The sequence below is a fragment of the Eretmochelys imbricata genome, chromosome 2 (assembly GCF_965152235.1).
Source record: "Eretmochelys imbricata isolate rEreImb1 chromosome 2, rEreImb1.hap1, whole genome shotgun sequence".
In the NCBI taxonomy this organism is placed as follows: Eukaryota; Metazoa; Chordata; order Testudines; family Cheloniidae; genus Eretmochelys; species Eretmochelys imbricata.
The window spans coordinates 217,058,817-217,084,260 of record NC_135573.1 but is presented as its reverse complement, the minus strand read 5'-3'; the positions used below and the strand labels follow the sequence as shown (position 1 = coordinate 217,084,260).

At 40.8% G+C, this 25,444-nt stretch overlaps 1 protein-coding gene across 1 annotated transcript in view; it reads right to left on the bottom strand.

The window, feature by feature from the left end:
- THSD7A (thrombospondin type 1 domain containing 7A) overlaps positions 1 to 25,444 on the bottom strand; it is a 332,730-nt gene that overhangs the window by 145,934 nt on the left and 161,352 nt on the right. Inside the window, exons 3-6 of the mRNA XM_077809385.1 lie at positions 14,707 to 14,955; positions 11,989 to 12,170; positions 8,889 to 8,957; positions 2,815 to 2,970 (exon numbers count right to left, since the gene is read on the bottom strand). Coding sequence (XP_077665511.1) covers positions 2,815 to 2,970; positions 8,889 to 8,957; positions 11,989 to 12,170; positions 14,707 to 14,955 — 656 coding nt within the window. The remainder of the gene's footprint in view (positions 1 to 2,814; positions 2,971 to 8,888; positions 8,958 to 11,988; positions 12,171 to 14,706; positions 14,956 to 25,444) is intronic.

Sequence of the window (25,444 nt, the reverse complement as noted above, 5' to 3'; positions counted from 1 at the left end):
TACTAAAATGGAGACAAAGTCATTTCAGGTTTTTTCTACACAACAGTAATCACTACGGATAAACTCAACCAACTCCAATCTCCAGCAGAGAAGCTGTGGGAAAGCAGATCACCATTTAGACACAACCTTTGCTCTCCTTCTAGCCTGCCCAAATAGCTAAATTTCATGGTCACATATAGTTTGATGAAACCCCATCGTATCATGTTCCCCAAATCTAGAATACAATAAAGATTGATTCAGAACAGCGGCAAGGAAATGCATCTCCACACTATGAGTACAGCCCTTCCAAATTCACAGTGCATTCTGGTCAGTTTTGTGGCCCGATGGTTTTAAAAGTAGTCAGCTTCATGATTTCAGATATTTACATATGAAATTTCACAGTTTTGTAACTGTGGGGAATCCAAACCAAAATGGGTTCATTGGGGGTTGCAAAGTTATTGTGTGTGTGGGATCCCAGGATTGCAACCCTCACTTTTGTGCTGCAGCCTCCAAGCTTCCTGCAACTAGAGGAGGTTCCCAGAGGTAGAGGTAGGTACAATCTCCCCCGTGCTGCTGGGAGTGCCCCAGCAAGGGCAGATTAAGGCAGGGGCCCCCCAACCAATTTGGGGGGCCCCTGGAAAAATGGATACTCCAGCTCCAGAAGAAGCCCTCGGGGCAGAAGCCCCAACCCAGTCACCCCAAGCCCGGCAGAAGCTGGAGGGGCTGAAGCCCCAAGCCTGGGCTGTCCGGAGCCCAAGCTGGAGCAGTAATGAGCAGAAGTCCTGAGCCTGGGCGCCCCGACCACAGCTGCGAGGGGCAGAAGCCCTAAACCCCAGCAGGAGCTGCTGCGGGAAGAAGCCCTGAGTCAGGAGTCATGGGGGTTTGGGGCGGGGGGGGGGGGTGTAGAAGCCCAGAACCGAACTCTGGGGCTGCTGCAGTGCAGAAGTGAGGGTGAACCTCTACTTCTATGCTGCCTATGGAGGTGGGTCTGATCTTCCTACCAAGAGCATCCGTGCAGGGGAAGGACAACTCCTGTCCCTCCCCAGTCTGGCCAGACTAGCATCTAGGAGCCCCTGGCTCCCAGCAGCACGGGGAGATCAGATTTCATGGGGAAGGGCTTATTTCATGGTCCATAACACATTTTTCACGGCCGTGAAATTGGTAGTACCCTAACTATCAGTCCCAAGAGTAAATCCTATAATTACAATGTAGCTATACAAAACAATAAATAAGAGCTATGGAACAGACTGCAGCTCAGTTCATACAATCAGCTATTTGTAACAATTTCATGCTAAAACTATTGTACTATAGAGGTCATTTATCTGCTGAATAACACCTACGTACCTATCAGGGAGGAAGGGATGGAGCTGTTCCCTGGAAAGGTTTGCACATTCTCCAGAAGTATTAAACCCCTTCCACTTACACAGAGCTAAGAGTCTGGTCTGCATCTGCCAATCTTACCACCCCATAGATCTTCTCTGTGTTGAAACTTTGACAATATACATTAGAATACATGGAAATTAAAGTGTAAGTTTCCTGATATCCATGTCTTCAGGTTAAAAAATAGCATAAAGTGAGATGATAGCCTCAATGTATTTTTAGCAAGTGTCCAAATCAATCTGAAACACAGACATATCCACAAACACCTAGCAAACATTTGGATGGTATAAAATACATAAATAACAAAAACAGCAGCACTAAGAACAATAGGCAACCTCACTGTTAGCCTCAAAAGAGAGGACATGGAAACTGAATTGTTCTGTCACCCTTAAAAATGATCAAGGTTGAGTCACATACACAGGAGGCAGCATTGTTTAGCTTGTACCCGCCTTTCTGTTCTGTGTTTGTACAGTGCCTAGCACAACTGGGTGTTGGTCTGTGAATAGGGCTCCTAAGTGATACAGTAATATAAAGAAGTACCATCACTATCTGTGCACAGACTGAACTGATGCTGGTTGGAGAGAGAAAACAACCCTAAAATATGAGGATTAGGGCTGTCCCTTTAAGTGACTATGTGTGCCTGGCATTTGTTATGAGAGTTTGCAATCAAGAGGGTACAACTGGATTCTCTCTGGTGTTAGATGATCACACAGCAACAGCGACTCGAATTTCTTTTCTCATCTCTGGATGGGAGGTGGCAGTCTCTTGTTTGGATGTGGACCTTGATATTGTGATTCATGCCTTTGACACCTGGAGAGCTGATTACTGCAATATGCACTGAATGGTCTACACTTTAAATACCCTTGGAAACTGAAATGGGCACAGAATACATCAGCCTGTCAGTTAAGCAGGGTCTGAAGGGTACTCTGAAAATGAAGCTTCTGCTCTAAGATTTGAACTGGTGGCCTAGTGGTCTACTGGTCATTTTTTAAGGTGATCTTGACTTGTAATTCCCTGAATGGCTTGAGACATTCCTACTTCAGAGACTGCTGTTCTCTTGTTATGTGACACAGCCACAACTGTGATCTGGAGAGAGATTCATGCTGGATCCCCCTCAATTTAAGAGGAGGCACTCAACTTTGTAATTGTCCTGAAATAGCCCAGATCTGTTGACCTACAGAACTAGAAAGTCCATCTCTTCACCAAGGCCTTTGGGGAGGAAGGAGAATGCTGAGAGGTGGTACTTATGGGTGGATTTGTTTGGGTTTTTTTTGGCTGGTTATTTTCTGATTTTTGGAGTCTGTTGCGCGCTCTCTCTTTCTGATATAAGTATGAATATGTCAGTATTGTCAAAGATCCCTAGAGTCTTGGAAATATTTTTTTTCAAGTATTGTGTAAAAACTAAGTAAAATAAAAATGTTTTTTGAAAAGGAGAAATTTAAAATGTGTACATACCCTTTTTGGCTTGCTGGTCTTCACAGCTTTCATAGGTGCACGGTCCCCAAGCTAACCAAGCGGACACTTCACATTCTATTGGACAAGGGTTATGGCACAATTGGGTGGTGCTAGGTACAGGTCCCGTGCACAGTTTCCGATCCACAGGCTTGGAAGCTGTGTACAATAAAGATAACATATTTTTAACACTTGTATAATTCTTTGCTGCAAGTTGACACCACTACTTTTCAGTGAGAAAATCTTCTGTCTCAACATTTTAATCTGATGAAGTAAGGGTAAAACTACTCTCTTAAAAATAAATCTAATGAACTCACTGCATGGACTGAGTCAAATCAGATTATGTGGAATCAGGAAGATTCCACAAATATTGCAGTATTCTCTAGGACCTAGCTCTTGCAGTTAATGAATGGAGTATATTATTACAGTCGTTCTTCACATTGGCCCCCATGCAAATCAATGTTTTGCTCTCTTATTAAGTGCATCTTTACTGAACCATTGAACCAACAGAAGTGTAAATTTTCATTCACTTTATTGTATTGTAACTTCAAAGCCTAGTTATAATCACATAAATCCTAACCCTTCAACTGCAAACCAAATCAGAGATACTGATTTTAAATCACTGAAATATAATGATGACAGAGTCTATTTGCTTTCTTTTGACTCTAAAGCCCTTCCATACTCACAGAAAACCACCCGCCTATAGAAGTTGTGCAGTGGCAGCTTTAGTTGTTTCAAGGAAAACTGTATTTAACATGTATTCTGTGCACAGCTTTTAAATCTAGTACATAGGTATAATTGTTTTAATATATTACTTCCAGCAGTGTGTAATCAGTCCACATGGAAGGTATGTGAGCAGGCAGAAACCCTGTTTCTTGTGGACCAGGGAACGCCCATAAGAGAGCAGAACCACCCTGTTCTCCTACACTGAGAGCCAGGATGCAGCCTTCACTGTCCTCCCAGCACGTAGGCACAATGGGAGACCTCTCCTAGCATGCTGGATATATGTATGCATCTGTCTCCAACCAACAAATGCATTACTTTATTGCAATCCACTTTTCTTTCATAAGATCTTTCATAATTCAGCTCCTCACAAAATACTTAAAACTAAGCACAGAATATAGATCAGCTATTCAGATGACCTCTGTCCAATTGACTAAAAAGATGTGATTCCCCAAAGTTAAACATCATGACTGATCCTCAGAACTGTGCTCTCAAAACAAGAGTTTAATTAATTAGAACTCTGTTCTGCCACCGTTACTCACCTTAAGGAGTACCTTATGCTGCATATAATCCCACTGATTACAACTATCTGTGGAGCAAGATACTACTCAGAGGGAGTACGGGTGACAGAATCAGGCTCTTGAGGATCACAGTAACACAGCAACAACAACAGAGGTTAGATGAATAAGCTGCATGCTGTTGTTAAGGTAGTGGAGTCCCTTATTCACGTGTACGTATGTTGCATGCACCTGCTTCTGCCTGCCTGGCCCTTCAGGTAATGTACATCCCTTTAGCCACAGGTCCACTAGTGGGCAACTGGAAGCTACATTTTGAGAGGGAGGGAATGAGAAGGCGGCATCCTGTGGAACTGTCCTTCCCATCCTTCCCATGAAGCAAAGCTGCAGTGCAGAGAGGGCAGATACCTGTTAAACATACTCCAGAACTCCCATTTTCTAACACAAGATGACAACGCTGGAAAGAAGTATTCTAACTATGCTATGGTGCTATGGTGGGGCCTAAACCTTATGACACAGAAGGCTGCATTGGCAATTTTCCAGAAGCCTCAAGTCTGTTCCTAATGTGCATGATCATCTGCATAAAGTATATAACTTGTAGCAGAAAAATAAATGTAAACAGACATAATTTGCAAGTAATTTTAACTTTACTGGATAGTATTTAATAAAGCCGGAGTTAGCAAGTCATCGCCACTTATTTGTAGCCTTTATCTTGAACCTTGAGGTCCTTACATAGCTCTTACTCAAACTACCCTTGAATTCATTGGGAGCTTGCATAAGTAAAGGCAGAGTAAAAGAAAGAGTCATTTGTAACTTTAAGGCACAGCCATACTTTGTGGGCCTTGTGGAGCCCCAGCAGGAGCACAGGGAGGTGTTCTGAAGAATGCCTCCCAGAGCCTTTTGATGCACAAGGGCAGGGTACCCACTGCTATGTTCCTTCATAAGGTGCAGCAAACTCCCTTCGGTGCAGCAGTCGTCCTCTTCACTGGTATTTTGAACTATAAATTACTTCTTCCTCTTTAGGAATAAAGAGGAAACCATTCCTGGGCTTCCACAACAGCAAGGACTGCAACTGTGTCTGGCCAGAAGGCTCTTTGAGCCCTCTCCCATTGGACACCTGTACAAAGACCAGACATGGTATGGCCCTGAGTAAAGACTTCAGTTTCTCTTCCATGAAGAATATCAAGTACAGTATGCTATTCATATAAGACCTGTTGAAAATATCGGCCACTTCAGTCATTCATCTATAAGGTATCCAAAGCAAGAAATGCTTCAGGGATATGTAACTAGTACAACACAACACAATTTTATGCCATCTTGTTTACTATCCTTTAGTGTAACATGAAGTATAAAGTTGTTATGAACGACCATGTCTGCTACTCATTCAGGTTTATTGAAGTAGCTTGAGAGACAAAAAAAGTATTGCAGTGGTGGGAGAGAATAATTATTTGGAAGTGTTTCCTGTATTTTAAGATTCAGAATGTGCATTACACTGCATTATTCAGAATTTCCTTTTTAGATGACAGCAAATTAAGCAAACTTATCCCCACCGAACTTTGGTTTTATTTCCTTTGTAGCGATACTGTAACACAAAGCACATTGCAATGATGCACAGTACAAATATACTGCTTATTCAATCACTCCAACTCAACTCAGTCAAATTTCTCTGCACATGGAAGTAGAAAAAATTTCTAGGTAAAAACTTGTTTTCTTTTCTGCTCCAAAATGCAAATTTGGATTGAGCAAAACATTTTGTAAATTTGCATCACTTTTGGTTAATTGTTTCTGACATTAAATTAAATCCACCGCCCCGCCCCTGCCTGTTTTGATTCACCAGAAATTCCAAAACATTTGGATTTTGGTTAAACCTGAATCTATTTATTTTTCAAAACTGTCAGCAAATTGAAAAAAGCAGTTCTTCGCATCGCTCTGATTCCCAATGTTCATCCCTAAAACACCGTTTTAGCTAAAAAAATCATCAACAGTAATAGTTACTGACTGCAAGAAACTTGTCTGGGCTTGACCAGCTTCTCTGATGCATCTCAAATAAATGTTGTGTGTAGAATATACAGTGAATGGCACAACACATCTCTGTGCATGACAAAGAGACATTTCTCTTCAGCCATCATTTCCCCAGTAATTCCACCAAGTCCCTGTGCCTATCTGAAAGCCTATTTCAGTGCTGCCAAAGTCTCAGCAGAGAGAGAGAGTTGAAAAACCATCTGATATAGCAAGTCTCAAAAAGTAAAAAGCAAACAAACAAAAAACAGGAAAAGATTTTTTGTTACTATTACCTTCTCATGCATGATGTGACCTCTGTTATATATATCACTTTTCATCCAGAGAGCTCCCAAACCACTTTGCTAGCTACATATCTAGGATTCATTTCAGCCAGAGGTGCTCAAGTATGATAAAGATTATTTATCTTCTTTACAATAAACTGCTGAGCTGTGGCAAGCCTGAACATTAGCATCTCAACCCCTTTAACTTCAGTGGCTTTCCTCCAGATTTACACCAGTGTAAATGAGCTCAGCATCTGATCCCTTACTGTTTGACTGGAGATGATTTGAAGAAGAAGCAGCTACTGGACACAGAAGTTCACAGTCAAAAGATGTTTCCCCTCCCATTGCTGCCCTTTCATATTTTCTTTTCATGCATTTGTGGTAGAGGTTGTGAATGAGGGTGCTTGGTTCTTTCATTTCCTGTCAGTGGTACTGAACATTGAATCAATGCTTAATAATACAAGCTCTGCGTGTTTTCCAGATATTTTGCTCAAATTTTGGACACATGTGAGAACAAAACAGAATGTGTTTTGCTAACAAGCTCTCACTTTCCCCCTGCCAGACTAGAACATTAGGTTCAGGTTTGGAATGGCTTTCAAGTTTGGGCTGGGAGATTAAACAAAAACCCCAAACAAAAACACACACAAAAACAACAACAAAAAAATCATTCTCTGCTGAACTAGTAACCTCTCTCTCACTGTGTTCTAAAAATCTAGAACTTCCCCTTTCTCCTAAAGTGGGATAAAAATCAAGAAAACTCAAAGTGCTTTTCTGTGCCCACTTATGGGCTGCTAACTCAGTGTGTCTAGTCCCAAAGAATACTACCTACTAGCAAGTGCCTGGAAAATAATTAACTATTACCCCAGGAACCCTCTACTGAGCTCTATACTGGCTAGACAAGTCACTGGAGAACTTCATACAGTAAGGTAGAAGCCTATGAGCAGGAGGACTGTAGAGTAGCTACATTTTAAAAATTATCACCACAAAAGCACAGACTCACCTCTCTTGGTAAAGAGTGGGCTAAATTCACCAAGGATGTGCACCAGCTCCTCCTCTGGCAGAGAATCCCAGCTGACCAGTGTGGCCCCAAAGTGGCCATCATGCGGTCACAGCCAGAGTGATGCTGGGGATGAGGTAATTCATTGCATTCTCTGGGCCGCTTCTGCCAACAGGGCCAGAGCGTCACAGGAAGAGCGTCTGTACATCCATGCCCCAGCAAGAACTCACCATTTTTTCAGGACACTAGTTGCTCTACTTTCACAAAAGCAGAACAAATGAGCATTTTAAAAAAGCTACACTAACAAAATAGACGAAGGATAACATCACGAGTTTCCTTCCCAGTTTTGTGTAATGTATGTGGTAAAGTTTATTGCCAAACTGTAAAGCCTACTACTTCAGACTCTGATCCTGCAAACACTTAGGGCTTGTCCTCATTGCCAGGGAGATCGACGCTGCTGCAATCGATGCAGCAGGTGTCGATTTAGCGGGTCTAGTGAAAATCCACTAAATTGACAGCAGAGTCCTCTCAGAGAAGGTAAGTCAACCGAAGATCATCTCCCATCGATGCAGTGCAGTGACGACACTGGGGTAAGTCGACCTAAGCTACGTCGACTCCAGCTACATTATTCACATAGCTGGAGTAGCTTAATTTAGGTTGGCTTACCCCAGTGGGGAAGACAAGCCCTTACACACCTATGTATGTCTATGAATGTAAGTAGTCCCTTTCAGTTCAATGGTTAGGTACACAGTTATATCAATTTTGCAGGTGGGTAAAGAGAGGCAAGGAGAAGTTGAGTGATTTGCCTAACGTACATAGAAAATGAGTGACAGAACAACAGAACCTAGTAATCCTTAATTTCCCCGTTCCCTGTCCTAACTGCTACACATGATACTCCTGCTCAAACGTAAACTTGTCATTTCTGAACTGAAGATAGAAAATTTCTGAACTTGACTTATAGGGATGTATCAACCCCAAAAGGCTAGAAGTTTTGGTTTTGATAAACATCCAAAGTTCAAATTCTTATCTTAAATTATACAAATATCCTGAATCAGCCAAACAGATCTGGAAATAGGGCTGCCAACCCTCCAAGATTGTTCTGGAGTCTCCAGGAATTAAAGATGAATCTTTAATTGAAGGTTATGTCATGCGATGAAAGCTCCAGGAATACGTCCAACCAAAACTCACAATCCTAGCTGGAAATAGCAAAGGAAAGTGGAAATTTTGGAAGACCAAAGAAATTCCCAGCACTTTAGGGCCAGGATGGGAAAACAGAAGTGAAAGATATTTATCAGAACTTTTAAAAAAATGGATAAAGGTTTGGGTTGAGTCTGTGCTACCAATTTGTATTTCAGGTCTGGTACTTGATGTGTAAGTATTTTGCCCTCATTTCTTTTATTATCTTGAACCTTATAAGTGAGAGCTCACAGGTTCAGTAACAGAAACTGTTTTAGAGAGAAATATACTTTTTTATATATAGCCAACATAGTTCTCCAAGGGGACAGTGCCTCCTGGCACACTTTTGATTGAAATGTCAGGTAGAAGGCCTTAATTACCTACCTGTTATTTCAAAAGTGATTGATAGAAGTGGTGCAGCACTAGACTTCGACGTGCTCTGTGACTGACTTTCTGAAATAACAGGGAAACACCACTATGAGTACGTGAGAATGGAAGTTTTCAAAACAGCCTTACTGAAATAGCATTAGCTGTTTATGAACACAGAGCTACATTGTAAGAAGGGGTTTCCCACTGCAAGGGTTGGTGGGATTTTCCACCTCCAGTTCTTGAATCATTGCCTGGTTTTAATCACACCGTTTAATCACGCCAAATTGCTGTTTCTAAGGGTGCACAGAAGCCGCTTTAAAAAACAAAACAAAAACACAACACTTTTTAATCTGTCTCCAAAAATGGAAACGTCCCCAGAGCTTTTTAAACTAAAACTCACTTCACCCCTAGTTTGAGCTCTTGAAAAAAGTGTTCTCATGTTTATGCATCCAAAGACTAGTTACATTTTAAACAGCCTTATGGGGTCTATAGAGATTACCTCCTGATGGGCTCTGCATATTCCTGTCACATTCTGATAAGGACAGATTTCACACCAGCCTGAGACAGCAAGACTTCACAGTCAACCAAAATCCTGATCATCATTCTGAACAGTAAGCTGTTGCTGAATTTATTGTTGCCTCTCTTTAGCTGAGAGTTTGTCACTCTTTACTTCTAAGGCAGGGGCACCTAAACTTGGTCCCAGAGGAAATTTGCCAAGAGCCCTGGAGCTGCAACTAATTGGTATTAAATGAAGCAGACTGAAGACACCCTCCCTCATAAATACGCAGGTGCAACCGATAGAGCACAGAAGTCTCAGCAAACAATGCTCCATCATAATACAAGCAGATGTATTAAAATGGATGCTGGGAATGGTAGTCTCCACAAACTGCAGTGCCCACATTAAAGATGCCCCCCACTAGAGAACTCTGTAGGCTGCAAGGTGGCCACCTCTATTCTAAATGCTTAACTATGCATGCCCAAGTCAAGGATGTCCCTTTTCCTGGAGTGTGTGGCTGTATTTCTTTGTGGCAATGTAAATTTGTACCATAGAGCTGCATAATGTATAAAAATAAATGTATTCAGAATTATGGGCTAAATGCACTTAGTATAATATACTGTCTTGAAGGATTTCTAAATTATCAATGGATAAATCGTTCCTTTCAAGTTACTTTTTGCTGCTGGGGAATAATGTATGTTAATGTAAATTACTCACTGAGGTTTTGTTCTTCAAAAATGCATATAATAATATAGTTGAACTCATCAGAAAACTATTTTATGTTAACTATATAGAGCTAGGTGCTTATAAGACCCCAATCACCACATCAACCATTCAACTCATTAACATTACACCTGTTAAGCATGGAATTTTTATTATTCACATTCCGCAGATGGAAAAGGAGTACTTGTGGCACCTTAGAGACTAACCAATTTATTTGAGAATAGTCTCTAAGGTGCCACAAGTACTCCTTTTCTTTTTGCGAATACAGACTAACACGGCTGTTACTCTGAATTCCGCAGATGGAAACTTTTTCCAAGATCACATATGAAGTCTGTGGCAAAACCAGGAATTGAACCCAAATCTCTCAAGTCCATTCCAAACACCTTAACCACAAGATCATCCTCCCGCTTTCATGGTGTCACTTGAATTGATATGTGGACAGAGTTGGCATTGGGCTTTGTTGCAAGGATAGGTTCCTGGGTTAGCGTTTCTGTTGTATGGTGTGTGGTTGCTGGTGAGTATTTGCTTCAGGTTGGGGGGCTGTTTGTAAGCAAGAACAGGTCTGTCTCCCAAGTGACACCATCATAGGACCTAATCACATCAGCCATGCCAGCAGGGGCTCGTTCACCTGTACATCTACCAATGTGATATATGCCATCATGTGCCAGCAACGCCCCTCTGCCATGTACACTGGCCAAACCGGACAGTCTCTACGCAAAAGAATAAACGGACATAAACCTGACATCAGGAATCATAACATTCAAAAACCAGTTGGAGAACACTTCAACCTCTCTAATTGCTCAGTGACAGACTTAAAGGTGGCAATTTTGCAACAGAAAAGCTTCAAAAATAGATTCCAAGGAGAATCTGCTGAACTTGAATTAATATGCAAACTAGATACCATTAACTTAGGTTTGAACAGAGATTGGGAATGGCTCGGTCATTACACTAATTGAATCTATTTCCCCATGTTAAGTATCCTCACACCTTCATGTCAACTGTCCAAAATGGGTCATCTTGATTATCACTTCAAAAGTTTTTTCCCCCCTGCTGATAATAGCTCCTCTTAATTAATTAGTCTCTTACAGTTGGTATGGGTACTTCCACCTTTTCATGTTCTCTCTATGTATAAATATCTTCTTACTATATGTTCCATTCTATGCATCCAATGAAGTGGGCTGTAGCCCACAAAAATTTATGCTCAAATAAATTTGTTAGTCTCTAAGGTGTCACAAGTACTCCTGTTCTTTTAGTTTGCAGAGATTCTCTTCATATAAACCTTTTTTTTTCCCTTTTTCAATTTTGGGAGTACAAATCCACACAAGCATCAAGCTGAGTTACAGTTTTACATGAAAACAAGAACTCTACCTGAAAGTCAGCCAAAACCATCACATTTTGTCTGGTTTCAAGTAAAAACCAAGTTTAGTGCTCTTTTTGAACCTGTAAAGTCACTTCACATATATATTTCCATGGTGACTTTACACATGCATTTACTTTTTTCTCTTTCTAGGTGTAACCTATACAAGCACAGAGAGGTTAAAATGACTTGCACAAGGTCACAGAAAATCTCTGGCAGAACCAGGACTAGAACCCACAGTTCCTGACTCCCAGTCTTGTATGTTTCTTACCACAAAACCATCCTACAGTTAAGGAAGCCTTCAGGAAGTCTTATGAAAAAACAGTTCAGAGTAAGATACGGACATTTGCAGGATAAAGAATGAACCCATCCCTCCTGGAATTAAATATTTCCATTTAAATTAGATTTTAAAAAATAGATCACAGTAACCTATAATAAAATAAGACACATGTGACAGAAGACAATGGAGGTCAAAAAGCTCCGGCATGCTGAAGTGTTCAGTTTTCACACTAATTCAATTGCAAGTGAATGAAATTTACCTTCTTTTTCCTTGAGGGTATTTAAATAGGAGAGGAGATTTTCATTAGCTTGCACACAATACACCTCACGGGTTTGAATTCCACCTCCACACAGAGCTGTCTGATTCCCTCGTCTTTTGTCCTGTTGGCTAAGTAAAGGGTCAATACGACATTCTGTCCACTCTGTGGTTCTCCAGCCATATCTGAATCAAAGTAATTGCAAATTGGGTGAATTAGTTCTTTAAAACATGTAAAGCCACACAAGGTAATATTTGATTATACAAGGCAAAGTGCCCTAATATTTCTGACTCATTATCTAGAAGGATTGGCTCCCCAAAAATCTTTATTTTACAGGTATGCATGAGATTTGATATTCTACACTGATGGAACTATTTTCCTCATTATTTCATTTTTGAAAAGGTTACATTTAGGAAGATCTTTATTTAATTTTAACCAGTGGAATTTATTATTTTACTGCAAGAAAGAATAATAATGTTGCATGGAAAGAAATTAAGTTTTATGCTCAGATCTGCCAATCCCCAGACTTGTGACTCTTAGCACTTGTTTAGAACTAGACAGCTAGAATAAAGCAACATAGAACAAAAATCAGAGAAATGTGCACACTGAGAAACATAAGCCCCGAAAGAATAAAAAAGGAAAAGCCTCCAATTTACCTTTGATAAGAAGCATGAATGGTCCTCCTGCATATCAAGGCAAAACTATAATTGTACTTTTTTTCCCCCCCAAAAAATTATTTCAGTGAGTTCTTTTTTCACCATCAAGAGTAAGATGGCTTCTCTGTGGTGCTCAAGCCCCCCGGCTGAGTGCTGACGAATGAAGAGAAGCTGTGAGCTTTCTCATCAGCGAGTGCATAAGAAAGAAGGTCTGTGACTCCAACTTAAAACCCCAGTCAGATTTATGAATTGAAAGAAATGTCACAGGATTCTCTGCCCAACAAGTACTTTAAGAAGATATGAAGGGTATCATTTCCTGATGCTGCTGAAGATGGAGAATGATGATATTTCTCCTCTTCAAGGAAAATTATGTTCCATAGTCAAAATGCACAGATGCAAAATGGCATAACATCAAATGCTATTTCCCCAACCGCTCTTCTCAGGCAGATAAAGAAAAAGCACAGTTGTGACTATTAATATTAATCTCAGTTAGATGCTAATGATGAAAGCAATCTCCTGAATCTAAAGTACTTGCTTGCTGTCAAACTTCCTACACTCTTGTCATAAATATAAAGGGAAGGGTAAACCCCTTTGAAATCCCTCCTGGCCAGGGGAAAGCTCCTCTCACCTGTAAAGGGTTAAGAAGCTAAAGGTAACCTCGCTGGCACCTGACCAAAATGACCAATGAGGAGACAAGATACTTTCAAAAGCTGGGAGGAGGGAGAGAAACAAAGGGTCTGTGTCTGTCTATATGCTGGTCTTTGTCGGGGATAGACCAGGAATGGAGTCTTAGAACTTTTAGTAAGTAATCTAGCTAGGTATGTGTTAGATTATGATTTCTTTAAATGGCTAAGAAAAGAATTGTGCTGAATAGAATAACTATTTCTGTCTGTGTATCTTTTTTGTAACTTAAGGTTTTGCCTAGAGGGGTTCTCTATGTTTTTGAATCTAATTACTCTGTAAGATATCTACCATCCTGATTTTACAGGGGGGATTTCTTTATTTCTATTTACTTCTATTTTTATTAAAAGTCTTCTTGTAAGAAAACTGAATGCTTTTTCATTGTTCTCAGATCCAAGGGTTTGGGTCTGTGGTCACCTATGCAAATTGGTGAGGCTTTTTATCCAACATTTCCCAGGAAAGGGGGGGTGCAAGTGTTGGGAGGATTGTTCATTGTTCTGAAGATCCAAGGGTCTGGGTCTGTAGTCACCTAGGCAAATTGGTGAGGCTTTTTACCAAATCTTGTCCAGGAAGTGGGGTGCAAGGTTTTGGGAAGTATTTTGGGGGGAAGGATGCGTCCAAACAGCTCTTCCCCAGTAACCAGTATTAGTTTGGTGGTGGTAGCGGCCAGTCCAAGGACAACGGGTGGAGTATTTTGTACCTTGGGGAAGTTTTGACCTAAGCTGGTAAAGATAAGCTTAGGAGGTTTTTCATGCAGGTCCCCACATCTGTACCCTAGAGTTTAGAGTGGGGGAGGAACCTTGACAACTCTAAACATAACTAAATTTATTTATTACCACTTTTAGCCTCTTCCCCTTTTAGAGCTCAGTCTTGCCCTCTTTAATCAGCCTAAACTCCCAATGAAGTCAGATAGGAGTTTGGCTACTCAAGGAATACATACCAGCTTCTTACTGTGTAAGTCACTTGGTATGTGATTGTGTGCCCTGTACTTCAAACAATAATGGATTCTAGAAGGAAGGATCTGTGGGAAAAATAACCACTGAATCAATAAATTGGTTTTACTATGCCCTTAAAGCTGGTTCAAAGTAGTGCACATAAGTGTACCAGTGTGTATACACATGTTCACATTTACAAAGTCAGCATTTACAAAGTCAAGTGAGATATTTCTCTATATTTAGAGTAGGAAGTAACTTCAGTACAACTGCAACTAAATGCAAATGTTAGCTTTAGTGGGATCGCTGAATATTCACACATATCAACCAAACCCTAGTATTTTCTTTTAAATTTATTTGTACTGTCAATCAAATCATTTTCAATGTCTTGCACTCTCCCACTGGAAGTACAGTATTCATTCTGATGGGGTGGGGTACACATTAACACTTACGTAACACACGGCGCCACACCATCTCCTTGAGAGCTACATTGCTCTGTTTCTTCTAGTTCTGGGCATTCACTTTCACTGCCAATAGGAAACTGTTTAATGGTCCGTATTCTTGTACGATTTCCTTTAGGGGATGTCATATCAAAACATGTTTTGGAACAGGGGCTCCACTCAGACCACTCCGACACCTGGCACTCCTTAGTGATCACACAGGACTGGAAGGTAATTGGCAACTTGTCTTGTTGGCAAAAGCTGTAAAAGAGCAGCAAGTTTTTAAATATCTGTGTTCACAAGCAGTTATGAATCCCTATACGAATATGCTATTCCCTGAACTGAACAATGAACACACTTAGGAAGCACTTATTTCTGCTGAGAACTGCGGATTATTTTGAAGACATGTTAGGCCACATCTTGTAAGTCCTCATTCACACAAAGCTTCCTCTGACTTTAATTGTCTAAATAAGAATTGGGTGAGTAAGATTTTGTGGATATGGCCAGTCAAATACCGTACAGCACACTGCTTTTTAGGGAGAGAAAAAGCAATAATGTTTTAAAGAAATACTGGAGTCAAATGTTAAATATAAATTTTTACCTACCTGTCTTCACTGTATGATAATAAAATAAATGAAAACAAATCACAGTTTCCATTACTTTTTTTGTTTTGTTTTAGTTCCACATTGGTTTGTTTGGCATTTTTGAAAAAAGGAATGATCAGCATCAGAGGTGCTCACAATGTGAAAATGGCTGGTCAGACAGTGCTGGCTCCTCCTCAGTGGCAGCCGATCAATTACTTTAAAAGACAGCTACAAATACATTAAATACGTTTCCATGTAAGCAATTGATATAGTTGCCACAGAGACATAACATAATCTGTAGGAGTCTGAAGGGAGTTGTTGTGGCTGTATCAAGATATAGCCCACACTATGAAATGGAGCATAAATGTGGCCTTCAATTCCCTTTTCCTAAGGCAATCTATCTGCTTCAACTCTGTCTGAGGTTGGCTTCACTCACAATGTTATATAGACTTTCAGGGAGACTTATGTTCCTAAGTGCCTACATAACTTTGGAAAGGGGACTTCTGTACTTTTGAAAAAAATTATTCTACAGAGAAAAGTTAACCCGTTTGCTTTATAGTTTGATTCACAATAAGAAAAAAAAATCAAGAGCAAAACTCAAGTAAAACAGCATCTTGACTAGACTGGTCATAATACCAATTCTTTAATCATAGTTATAATAATTCATATTCATCATACTTGTTCTAATATAGGCTACTCAGTTTTGATTTAACTGTAACCAGTCAGGAAAAGATCTACAGTGACGTGTAGATAGTTCAGTGTAAACTCTGCTCAGTGTATAGCAACCGTAAAAAAAGCAAATAAATGTTTTGATGTATTTAGAATGGTATAGAAAATAATACTGAAAATATTATAATGTCATTACACAAATCAATGGCATACCCTTCCCAGGAATACTATATTCATTGCTGGTTATTTTATTTAACACAAGATATAGCAGAAAAAGAAGGGGGTCTCAACTGAGGCCAAGATCTTAGCATGATTTTAAAAAGGATTCAACATTTATGATGGCTATGTTAGGAATGAACACATATTTTATATGAATATGCTTCTGCTTCATCATAAAAGACAACTACTAACTTATGGGGGAATATGAAAAACTTCCCTTGGGGAAAAATTATTCTATAATGGACCATTATGAGATTTTTTGCACATTCCTTTGAAGTATCAGGCACAGAACTATATAGACCACTGGTCAGATTGGGTATGGCAATTTCTATGTTCCTAACAGCAGGTACATATGTATTGATTCTGCATGGAAACACTTTTTAATGACTGTGAACAAGAGCCATATTCCATGTGGATTCTTATATGTACAGTGTTTGTGGATCCTTCTGGATGAAAGGTGCTAGACTACCATTCCCCTCCCGAGTTCCCTACGGATATTAGTGGCACTTTTCTAGCAAATAATATTCGAGTGGAAAGTATGCATAACGAGCAGACAAACAAATATACTCTTCAGCCATGTTTGATCCTAGGGGAATTTAATTAGGGGCCTACCTTGTCATAGTTTCATGCAAAGAATTGGTGTTTAACTACACAGCAGCTTTGGTGTGGATCAGAGGCAGATTATCACCTAATAATGTGGGAGAACAAAATATAGACCTAAATCATATGGCTAGGATTCAGTGTTGTATCTCCACAAGGGCAAGTAGGACAAAGATGGATTTAAGTTACCTTTTTACCTAATTATTATGGGCTTCTCCAGGAGCTGGTGTAGCCTATAATAATCTGGTGTAGCTGGCGTAGCTCCTGGAGTAGGGTAGAGCAGCCAGAAATTGTTCTACTTTATGAATCCTCTCTTCATTCCACCCACTCAAGCTGCCTATGGGCTGGTCTGCAGTCCAGGACACCCAAGAATCCCCGGAGTAGCATAGGCTATGAGTATTCCTCTCCTGTCCCCTTCCCGCCCATGGCACACCCTCTAAACTAGGCTTGCAAGGGGGGGTCTGCGTAGTTCTAGTTTCAGTGCTCTATGCAGTACCTGAGGAGGGCAGTTCTGTCCCACCAGGCTTTGGGGCTTTCACAGCACCTGTTCACTTCTACAGGAGCCCTACAGGAGCTGTAGCAGAGTCCAGAATCCTGCTCTATGAACTTATCATTTCAAGTAGGACACTGGACAGAGTTACAAATGAAAGAGAGAGAACAAAATGTGAGAAAAGTATAAATATATTAACGGTGAACTGTAAGGCTAAAGTGAAAACTGAGCTGAGCCCAGACATACATCCTGAATGCCTATACTAAGCAGGTAGTTGGGAGCATTTAACATCAGCAAAGGAGCATTTTTCAGAAGGTATTTCTCTTCTTTGTAAAATCATCTGGTATTTCTTAGTTCACCAAAGACCTCCATAGAATGCATCATCCCATGATATCCCTGAAAACAGGTGCTTGTAACACACCAAGTGTCTTACTAAAATCAAGTAAAAAGAAAAGGAGTACCTGTGGCACCTTACAAACTAAAATTTATTTGAGCATAAGCTTTTGTGAGCTACACTCAAGAAAGCTTATGCTCAAATAAATTTGTTAGTCTCTAAGGTGCCACAAATACTCCTTTTCTTTTTGCAAATACAGACTAACACGGCTCTTACTCTGAAACCTAGTAGTTTGGTTCATCTTTTGTTCTTCCATATTAATAGGCCAGATCCTGACACTGACTTTCATTCAAAGCTTTCATAATGTTGGAAATTCTGCACATGAAAGCGTGGCAGGAGATGGCCCTTAACTAACTTCCCCTTTGACTACAAGGTGAATGAACAGCAAACTTCATACACATGCAGTTGAATGTTTACAATAATTTTCTCTCTGGGGAAGTGACTGTACCTTTCTAAACACTTGAGTATTACAATCCTTAGATTTGTCTACTCCGTTGTTTCACTACATTTGTTATAGCTTGGCACCAGCTGTCAGGTTGTGTGAAATGTTTCCTCTTATGGTGATGCCAACATCAGTATCTGAACTGATTAGCGGAGGAAGCCTAAATATACCCACAATGCATTGGCAGAATAGCCTGAGCCTCTTCTGGGACTTTCAATTGGCTTTATAGATGAGCACCAACCCTTCCAAAATGTGAACATTTGCTTTACAGAAACAATGTGGGTAAGGTAATATCTTTTACTGGACATATTTTTGTTGGCGAGACAGACAAGTTTTCAAGCTTACACAGAGCTGTTCTTCAGGTCCCTTTTCATCGGGTCACCTGAAAAGAGCTCTGTGTAAGTGTTAAAGCTTAGAAGTTGGTCCAATAAAAGATATTATCTTACCACCTTGTCTCTCTAATATCCAAGGACCAAAATGGATACAACAACACTGCATACAACATTTGATTAGTTTGTTAACTTGTAATGCATATAACTGACTTTGACGTCTAGCCGAAAAACTGCTCGAAATGTAGCTGTCAAATCCTATATACTTCAAAATGGGAGGGAAGAATATTGTGCACTAACCCAATATTTTATTTATATATATATATGACTACTTTTATATTAAACACATGTTAAAATTAGAGCTGAGAAAACTTCAGAATTTCCATCCCATCTGACGTTTCAACATACGTTTTTGTCTCAAACCAGGACAAAAAGTTGCATTTTTGAATTATTTTGTGAAATGGAAATTCTGAAAAATTTCACATTGGAAATGTCAAACATTTTATTTCAACATTTTCAACTGAAACAAAACTTTTTTTGACATTCCCAAAATCAAAATGTTTCATTTTATTTTGTTGAAATGACCCAATACGCACAGTTTCAAGTCATTTCAACATCAAGCCATGTTCTTCCACTTCAGCACATTGCCTCATAGGAGTTGTAGATCAGTAGCCTGATGCCTCAATTCTTCCCAGTAGGCCAGGCACCATGGGCCAGACAACTCCTCACCACATAGCATATTGCATTGTGGGAAATGTAGTCCCTCAGGGAGCTCAGCAGAACGGACCTCACATGGGGACCTGAACCACAACTCCTATAAGGCAATGCGCTGATAGGGAAATGTAATTTAATGTTTTACTGACCTGATTTAAAGCAATTTTTTTGGTCAATTCAACAAAACAAAATATTCTCATTTGGGTTGAACTGATGTGAAATTAAATATTTCATACACATTTACCTGATGGAAAAACAAATTTTTAGATTTTCCATCAGAAAAAAATTGATTGAGCAGAAACTGGATTTTATCCTGGAAAATCTTTCAGACAGAAAATTGCCAACAGCTCAATTTAAATTTAAGCACTTGTTTTGTATGAAGAACTGAATCCAATGAAGAATCCATTTCCACAAAATTTCATCGAGATCCATTATATTAAACTCTGTTGATAGATCTAAGAGAATGGACATTGTACCCTTGTCCACTTCTAGGAGAAGATCAAACACTATTGACACAAATATCCTCATTTCCATATCCAAAATATGACCCCAGACTGACGCAGATGAAAATACAGCTGAAGATGGCTCAACTGTACTTCTATCATGTTACTATTCCTATTATTCATTTTTAATTTTTTTTAATAGACAAAAGAAAGTGCATGAATAACAGGACTAAATGACAAGCAAGTGGTTAAGAAGAATATAAAATGAATCTATTTTTATAATAACTGTAAAACGGATTAGTCCTCCTTTTTTATTGGCCACAATACAAGCATCGTCAAAATAATACTGTAAGCCAACTGACAATACTGAGAGCTTTGTACTGGCTGCTAATATTATTTAGCTAGATTTAAGAATTAAAAGCAAGCTGACTTACTAACCCATTCTGTTATTTATTTACATCATAACATCCTTCCCTATTTAAAATTTACACTATTTACATGTAACTATTGACAAATAATTGCTAGCATCATAAATCATGGACAGGAAATCTTTTTACTGTCAAATAAGCCTTTGCCTTTTGCAAGGCGCTGGAGCCTGTAACAATTAGTAAAAGAAGCAGGATAAAAGCAAATTAACTGGAGTATCTTGTTTCAACATTTGCTTTTCTTTGAGCAAATTAGATAGACTATTAGAGCTAATTGCAAACTGCCATTATCAAGAGTTTTCTTTCATTTTGCAAGCAGCAGGAAAAGACATATTGGATTTCAAGAACTATAAGCAGTGGTGAGCTGGAGCCGGTTCATACCAGTTCACTGGAACCGGTTGTTAAATTTAGAAGCCCTTTTAGAACCAGTTGTCCCTCTCTAAAAGGGCTTCTAAATTTAACAACTGGCCAAAAGTGGCGCCTTAGGCTCCAACTCTGTGGGTGCTCCGGGGCTGGAACACCCCCAGGGAAAATTTGGTGGGTTCAGCTCCCCGCCCGTCCCCAGCTCACCTCCGCTCTGACTCCGCCCCGCTCTGCTTCTCCACCCCGCCTCCCCCGCCCCTGGTTTCCTGTGAATCAGCTGTTCACATGCAAAGCCTGGGAGGGCTGAGAAGCAAGTGGCAGCTACGCGCTCAGGCCCAGGGAGGTGGAGGCGAGCTGGGGCGGAGGCGGGCGGAGAAGCAGAGCGGGACGGCGCATTCAGGGGAGAAGGCAGAGGTGGAGTGGATGTGAGCTGAGGCCGGGCGCGGGGCGGGGAGCTGCCGGTGGGTGCTGTGCACCCACCAAATTTTCCCCGTGGGTGCTCCAGCCCCAGAACACCCACGGAGTTGGTGCCTAAGGCGCCACTTTTGATGTGATCAGTGGGGGGGGGAGCGGCCGCTCCCCCTGCTCCCCCCCTAGCTACGCTTCCCTGCCCCTAGGAGCCAGAGGGACCTGCCGGATGCTTCCTGGGAGCTGCCCCAGGACTGGTCCCTCTGGCTCTTAGGGGCAGGGTGGGAACCCACTACGGTGGCCCACGAGACCGTCCTGCCCGGTTCTGGGGACAGTCAGGGAAGGGAATAAGGTAGGGGGGCCGGAGGTGGGGGCGTCAAGGAACGCGGGGGTTGGATGGGGCAGGAGTCCCCGGGGGCAGGGGTGGGCCACGACCCCCTCGTGGGGTGAAGAGGGAACCGGTTGTTAAGATTTTGGCCATTCCTCACTGCCTATAAGTCTCAGTCCCGCATTCTGACTGACGGTGGAACTACTGGAGCAACGTATTTAAATTTCCAAGGTTGTGTATTTCTTTAAATAAGGCTCAGCCCAAAACACGATTGTGATTGTGACTGAGCTCTAGTCCCTCTGGAGTTAGAGCTGAAACCAGATTGTAATCTTGTTTTTCAGTTTTCTACCTTCCATACACAAACATCCCAAATTAATTGAAAACAAACTAATTACAATAACTCCTCACTTAACGTCGTAATTATGTTCCTGAAAAATGCTACTTTAAGCGAAACGATATGAAGAAAATCCAATTTCCCCATAAGAATTACTGTAAATAGGGGGGATTAGGTTCCAGGGAATGCCTTACTGCTAAATGATGAACTAGCACTTGGCTGAGCCCTCAAGGGTTAACAGATTGTTGTTAATGCAGCTTCACACTCTACAAGGCAGCATGAAATGGGGGGAGGGGAGACAGCATGGCAGAGAGAGACAGACACACACTGTGTGTGTGTGTGAGAGAGAGAGAGAGAGAGATGCACATTGCCCCTTTAAGTACGCTGACCCCACTCGAAGTACACTGCTTTTTTAAGTTAAGTTGAGACAGCAGCTTCTGCCAGCAAGCTCCCTCCATCCTGAGCCCTATCCACTCACCAAGTGTCTTTGAGGCATAATGTCTCCTGATGCTTACCCTGGATTACTTACCCCGAATTAAAGCTATTGCAGGGGTGGGGGGGGGGAGCGATTAAGCTAAAACACAGATACACTTGTGTACACTTACACAAATGAATAGCCTGTTGGGGCTCTCATGTTGCTTACTGAACTATTTGAAGTACAGCAGAAAAAGGTTAGTCATACAATTATGGGATTTTACATCTTTTACTGGGGTTTTTGTCACACTGTCCTCGGCCCAGCACCAATTACCAGTGGGAATAGGAAGAAAGAATAAAGAAATGGCTTTGCAGGCTGCCTAGCCAGTTCTACTGAAACAGAACTAGAACATTAGAACTATCCAGGATATTGGGGCTGCCTTTCAAAACTGTATTTTTGTTCTGTGTTCGTACAGTACCTAGCACACTGGGGTCCTGGCCCATGTGTGGAGGTCCGAGGCAAAACAATAATACATATACATTAATTAGTTAAAACCTAGGACAGTTCCTGCACAATTAGGACATCTAGCCAATCTAGAAAGCAAAACTAACAGAAATGTGAGCTTCACACCAGGACATCTTCTCACATATTCTGAGACATCATTCCACAAATTAAACATTTAATCCTGGACTACTTCAACTGCCTTTTATGTTCAAATACAGGAAGGCAATGACATGGGGTTTACAAGTCTAATATGAGATTTCACAGTGGAGTATGTTTCATTCACAATAAACTCAATGTATTCATCAGAGCTCAGATTTAACAAGAACTAATATTTGCTACTTCTACAGACACAGTATAGCAAGATGCCTGATAAATAAAGTAAATTCAAGTCAAGCCATCTTTTTGGTTAGTGTCCCTCTCCCCCCCTCCCTCTCATCCTTTCTATTCCTCCTATTTTGCCTCTTATCAGCTTTGACTTACTGTCATTTTTTTTCCCTTTTATGGTATTTTCTCACCTATTACTCCCTACTTTAATTCCCAATATACTAGAGGTCTGTTACATTTATTTTCCCTCAAGCTGATTTCCCTTTTGATTACATTCAAATTCTTCCATTGTTCTGAAATGAATAACATGGCTACGATTCAGCAGGGAGACTGCTGCCAAAAAACTCTGGGCACTTAGGAGAAACAAAAGTAGTGGCAGACTGAGTCGTTATTTCCAGCTCTGAATTCAATAAAGCCTCCTATGTATTAAAAAGAACATTAATTCAGGATTAAATCACTAAGAAATACCAACTGTAGTAAATAAACTATTCAGATATACAGATTTAACTGTGTATGAAACAGTGATCTCTTGGAAGAACAGACACAGGGAATGTCTACCATGGCCAAAAAAAAGTCCCTGAGGCAACAAGTCTCAGAGCCTGGGTGATAGACTCAGGCTTGTGGGGCTTTGTACTATGGCACGAAAAACAGCTGTGTAGATGTTCCAACACTGGCTAGAGCTTGTGCTCTGAAGCCCAATCCACTCCCCAGGCTTCAGAGCCAGAGCTGTTATATCTACATAGTTTTAGTACTGTAACACTAAGCCGAGTCTGTAGACCTGGGCTCTGAGACTTGCTCCTGTGAGGGCTTTTTTTGTTTGGCGCCATGTAGAGGCTAAAGTTCTTTATATTTTAGAGTATATTGTCAAATAATGTGATGCGTTTTAACCTTTTATTGCTGTTAGTTTTTCCTCCTTAGTTACTCTTTCACCTAAGACTTGTGGATTTTATTTTTTCATTGACTTCTGGGGCAAGATCCTAACTCCTGCTCCAGCCCCTTTACACAGCATAAAAGGGCTTGAGCAGCATAAAAGTTCCTGTACAGCTGGTAGAGGATTCCTCCAGTGCAAGAACTGTGGAAGACAGCCACAGGGCTGTCTCCTGCAGAGCACCTCAAAAGCTTAGATGTCGGCCCAGAGCTAGCGATGTTATGCTGGAGATCTCTCTAGCTCCCATAGCAACCTAGTGTTGGGAGAACAGCCTTGCTCCCCTACAAGTTCTACTCTGTGCCTCTTAGGGTATGTCTACACTACAGCTGGAGGTGTAATTTCTAACTCGGGCAGACATACCTGCAATAGCGTTTATCGAGTAGCATGCTAAAAATAGCAGCGAAGGCATAAGGATGGGCTTGCCGTCTGAGTACAATCCCATCGGAAACCCTAGGTACATTCTCTGGTGGCTAGCCTGTCCCACTGCTTGTACCTCTGCAGCTACACTTCCATTTTTAGTGTGCTAGCTCAGGGTTACAGTGGGCATGTCTACCTGAGGTGGAAGTTACATCTCTAGGGCAGACATACCCTCACATTAGCTACTTTGCTCTGCATCTCGATGGGCATGTCAGCACTTACACCACGACAGCAGCCCAGATGCAACGCTGTGTATCACTTCAATGTAGACACTACCTACGCTGTCAGGAGGGGTTCTCCCTTCAGCATACGTAATCCATCTCCCTGAGAGGTGGCAGGTAGGTCAATAGAAGAATTCTTCCATGAACCTATTACTATCTAAACATCAGGGGCTAGGCTGGCATAGTTCTGTATCTCAAGGGTGTAGATTTTTCACACACCTGAGAGACATAGCTATCCCAATGTAAGTTCCCAGTGCAGACCAGCCCTGAAATTCTACATTACATTAAGGATGATAAACAAAGAGGGGCTGATCTACAACTTTTAGTTCTTTACCATTTCTTGAAGTTGGCATTTTAGGGTTAACTAATGATTTGTTGCCTTATTTTACCTAAGGAACCAAAGCAATATTAGTACATAGGAACTTTCATACTGGATCAGACCCCAGGTGCTTCAGTGGAAGATGCAAGAACCTTACAGTAGGCAGATGTCGGATAATCTACCTCCATCAGGAAGGTGTTATCCTCATCCCTAATAGTTAGAAATTGGTATAAGGCTGAAACACGAGTTTTTTATCCCTTCCAACATTCTTTTTTTCCTCATTAACTAGTATAGCTCTGGTTAGTCATGTTATCTATATAAATTTGCAATTCTTGGCCTCAACAAAGTCTTGTGGCAATGACTTTCATGGTCTAATTATGTACGGAGTGAAAAAAAAATCCTTTTATCAATTTTGAATCTGCCACCTCTCTCTTTTAATGAATAACCCATTGTTCTTGTGTTGAGAGACGGAAGCTCTCTGATCTACCTTCTCTATTTATTCATCTTCTCAAATCCTCTGTTGTTTTTTTATATATTTTGTCATGTCCCCCTCTTATAATTCTCCTTTCTAAAGTAATCTCAGTCTTTCAATCTCTTTTCATGTAAGAATTTTCCTGTGCTCCTCATAATTCTCATTGCTCTTCTCTGAACCTCCTCTCTGCAGGATCCTTTTTTAAAATGGGTGACTAATACTGCATACAGTATACTAGATGAGGTTGCACTATTGAATTATATACAGGCATTCACATTTTCTGTATTTTTCTCCCTATTGTTCCTTATGCATCCGAACCTCGATAGCTTTTTTGAACCAGAGCTGCACAGTGAGCTGTCCACGATTGCAGCCATCTCTCTTCTGAGCTGATACAGTTAATGTAGAACC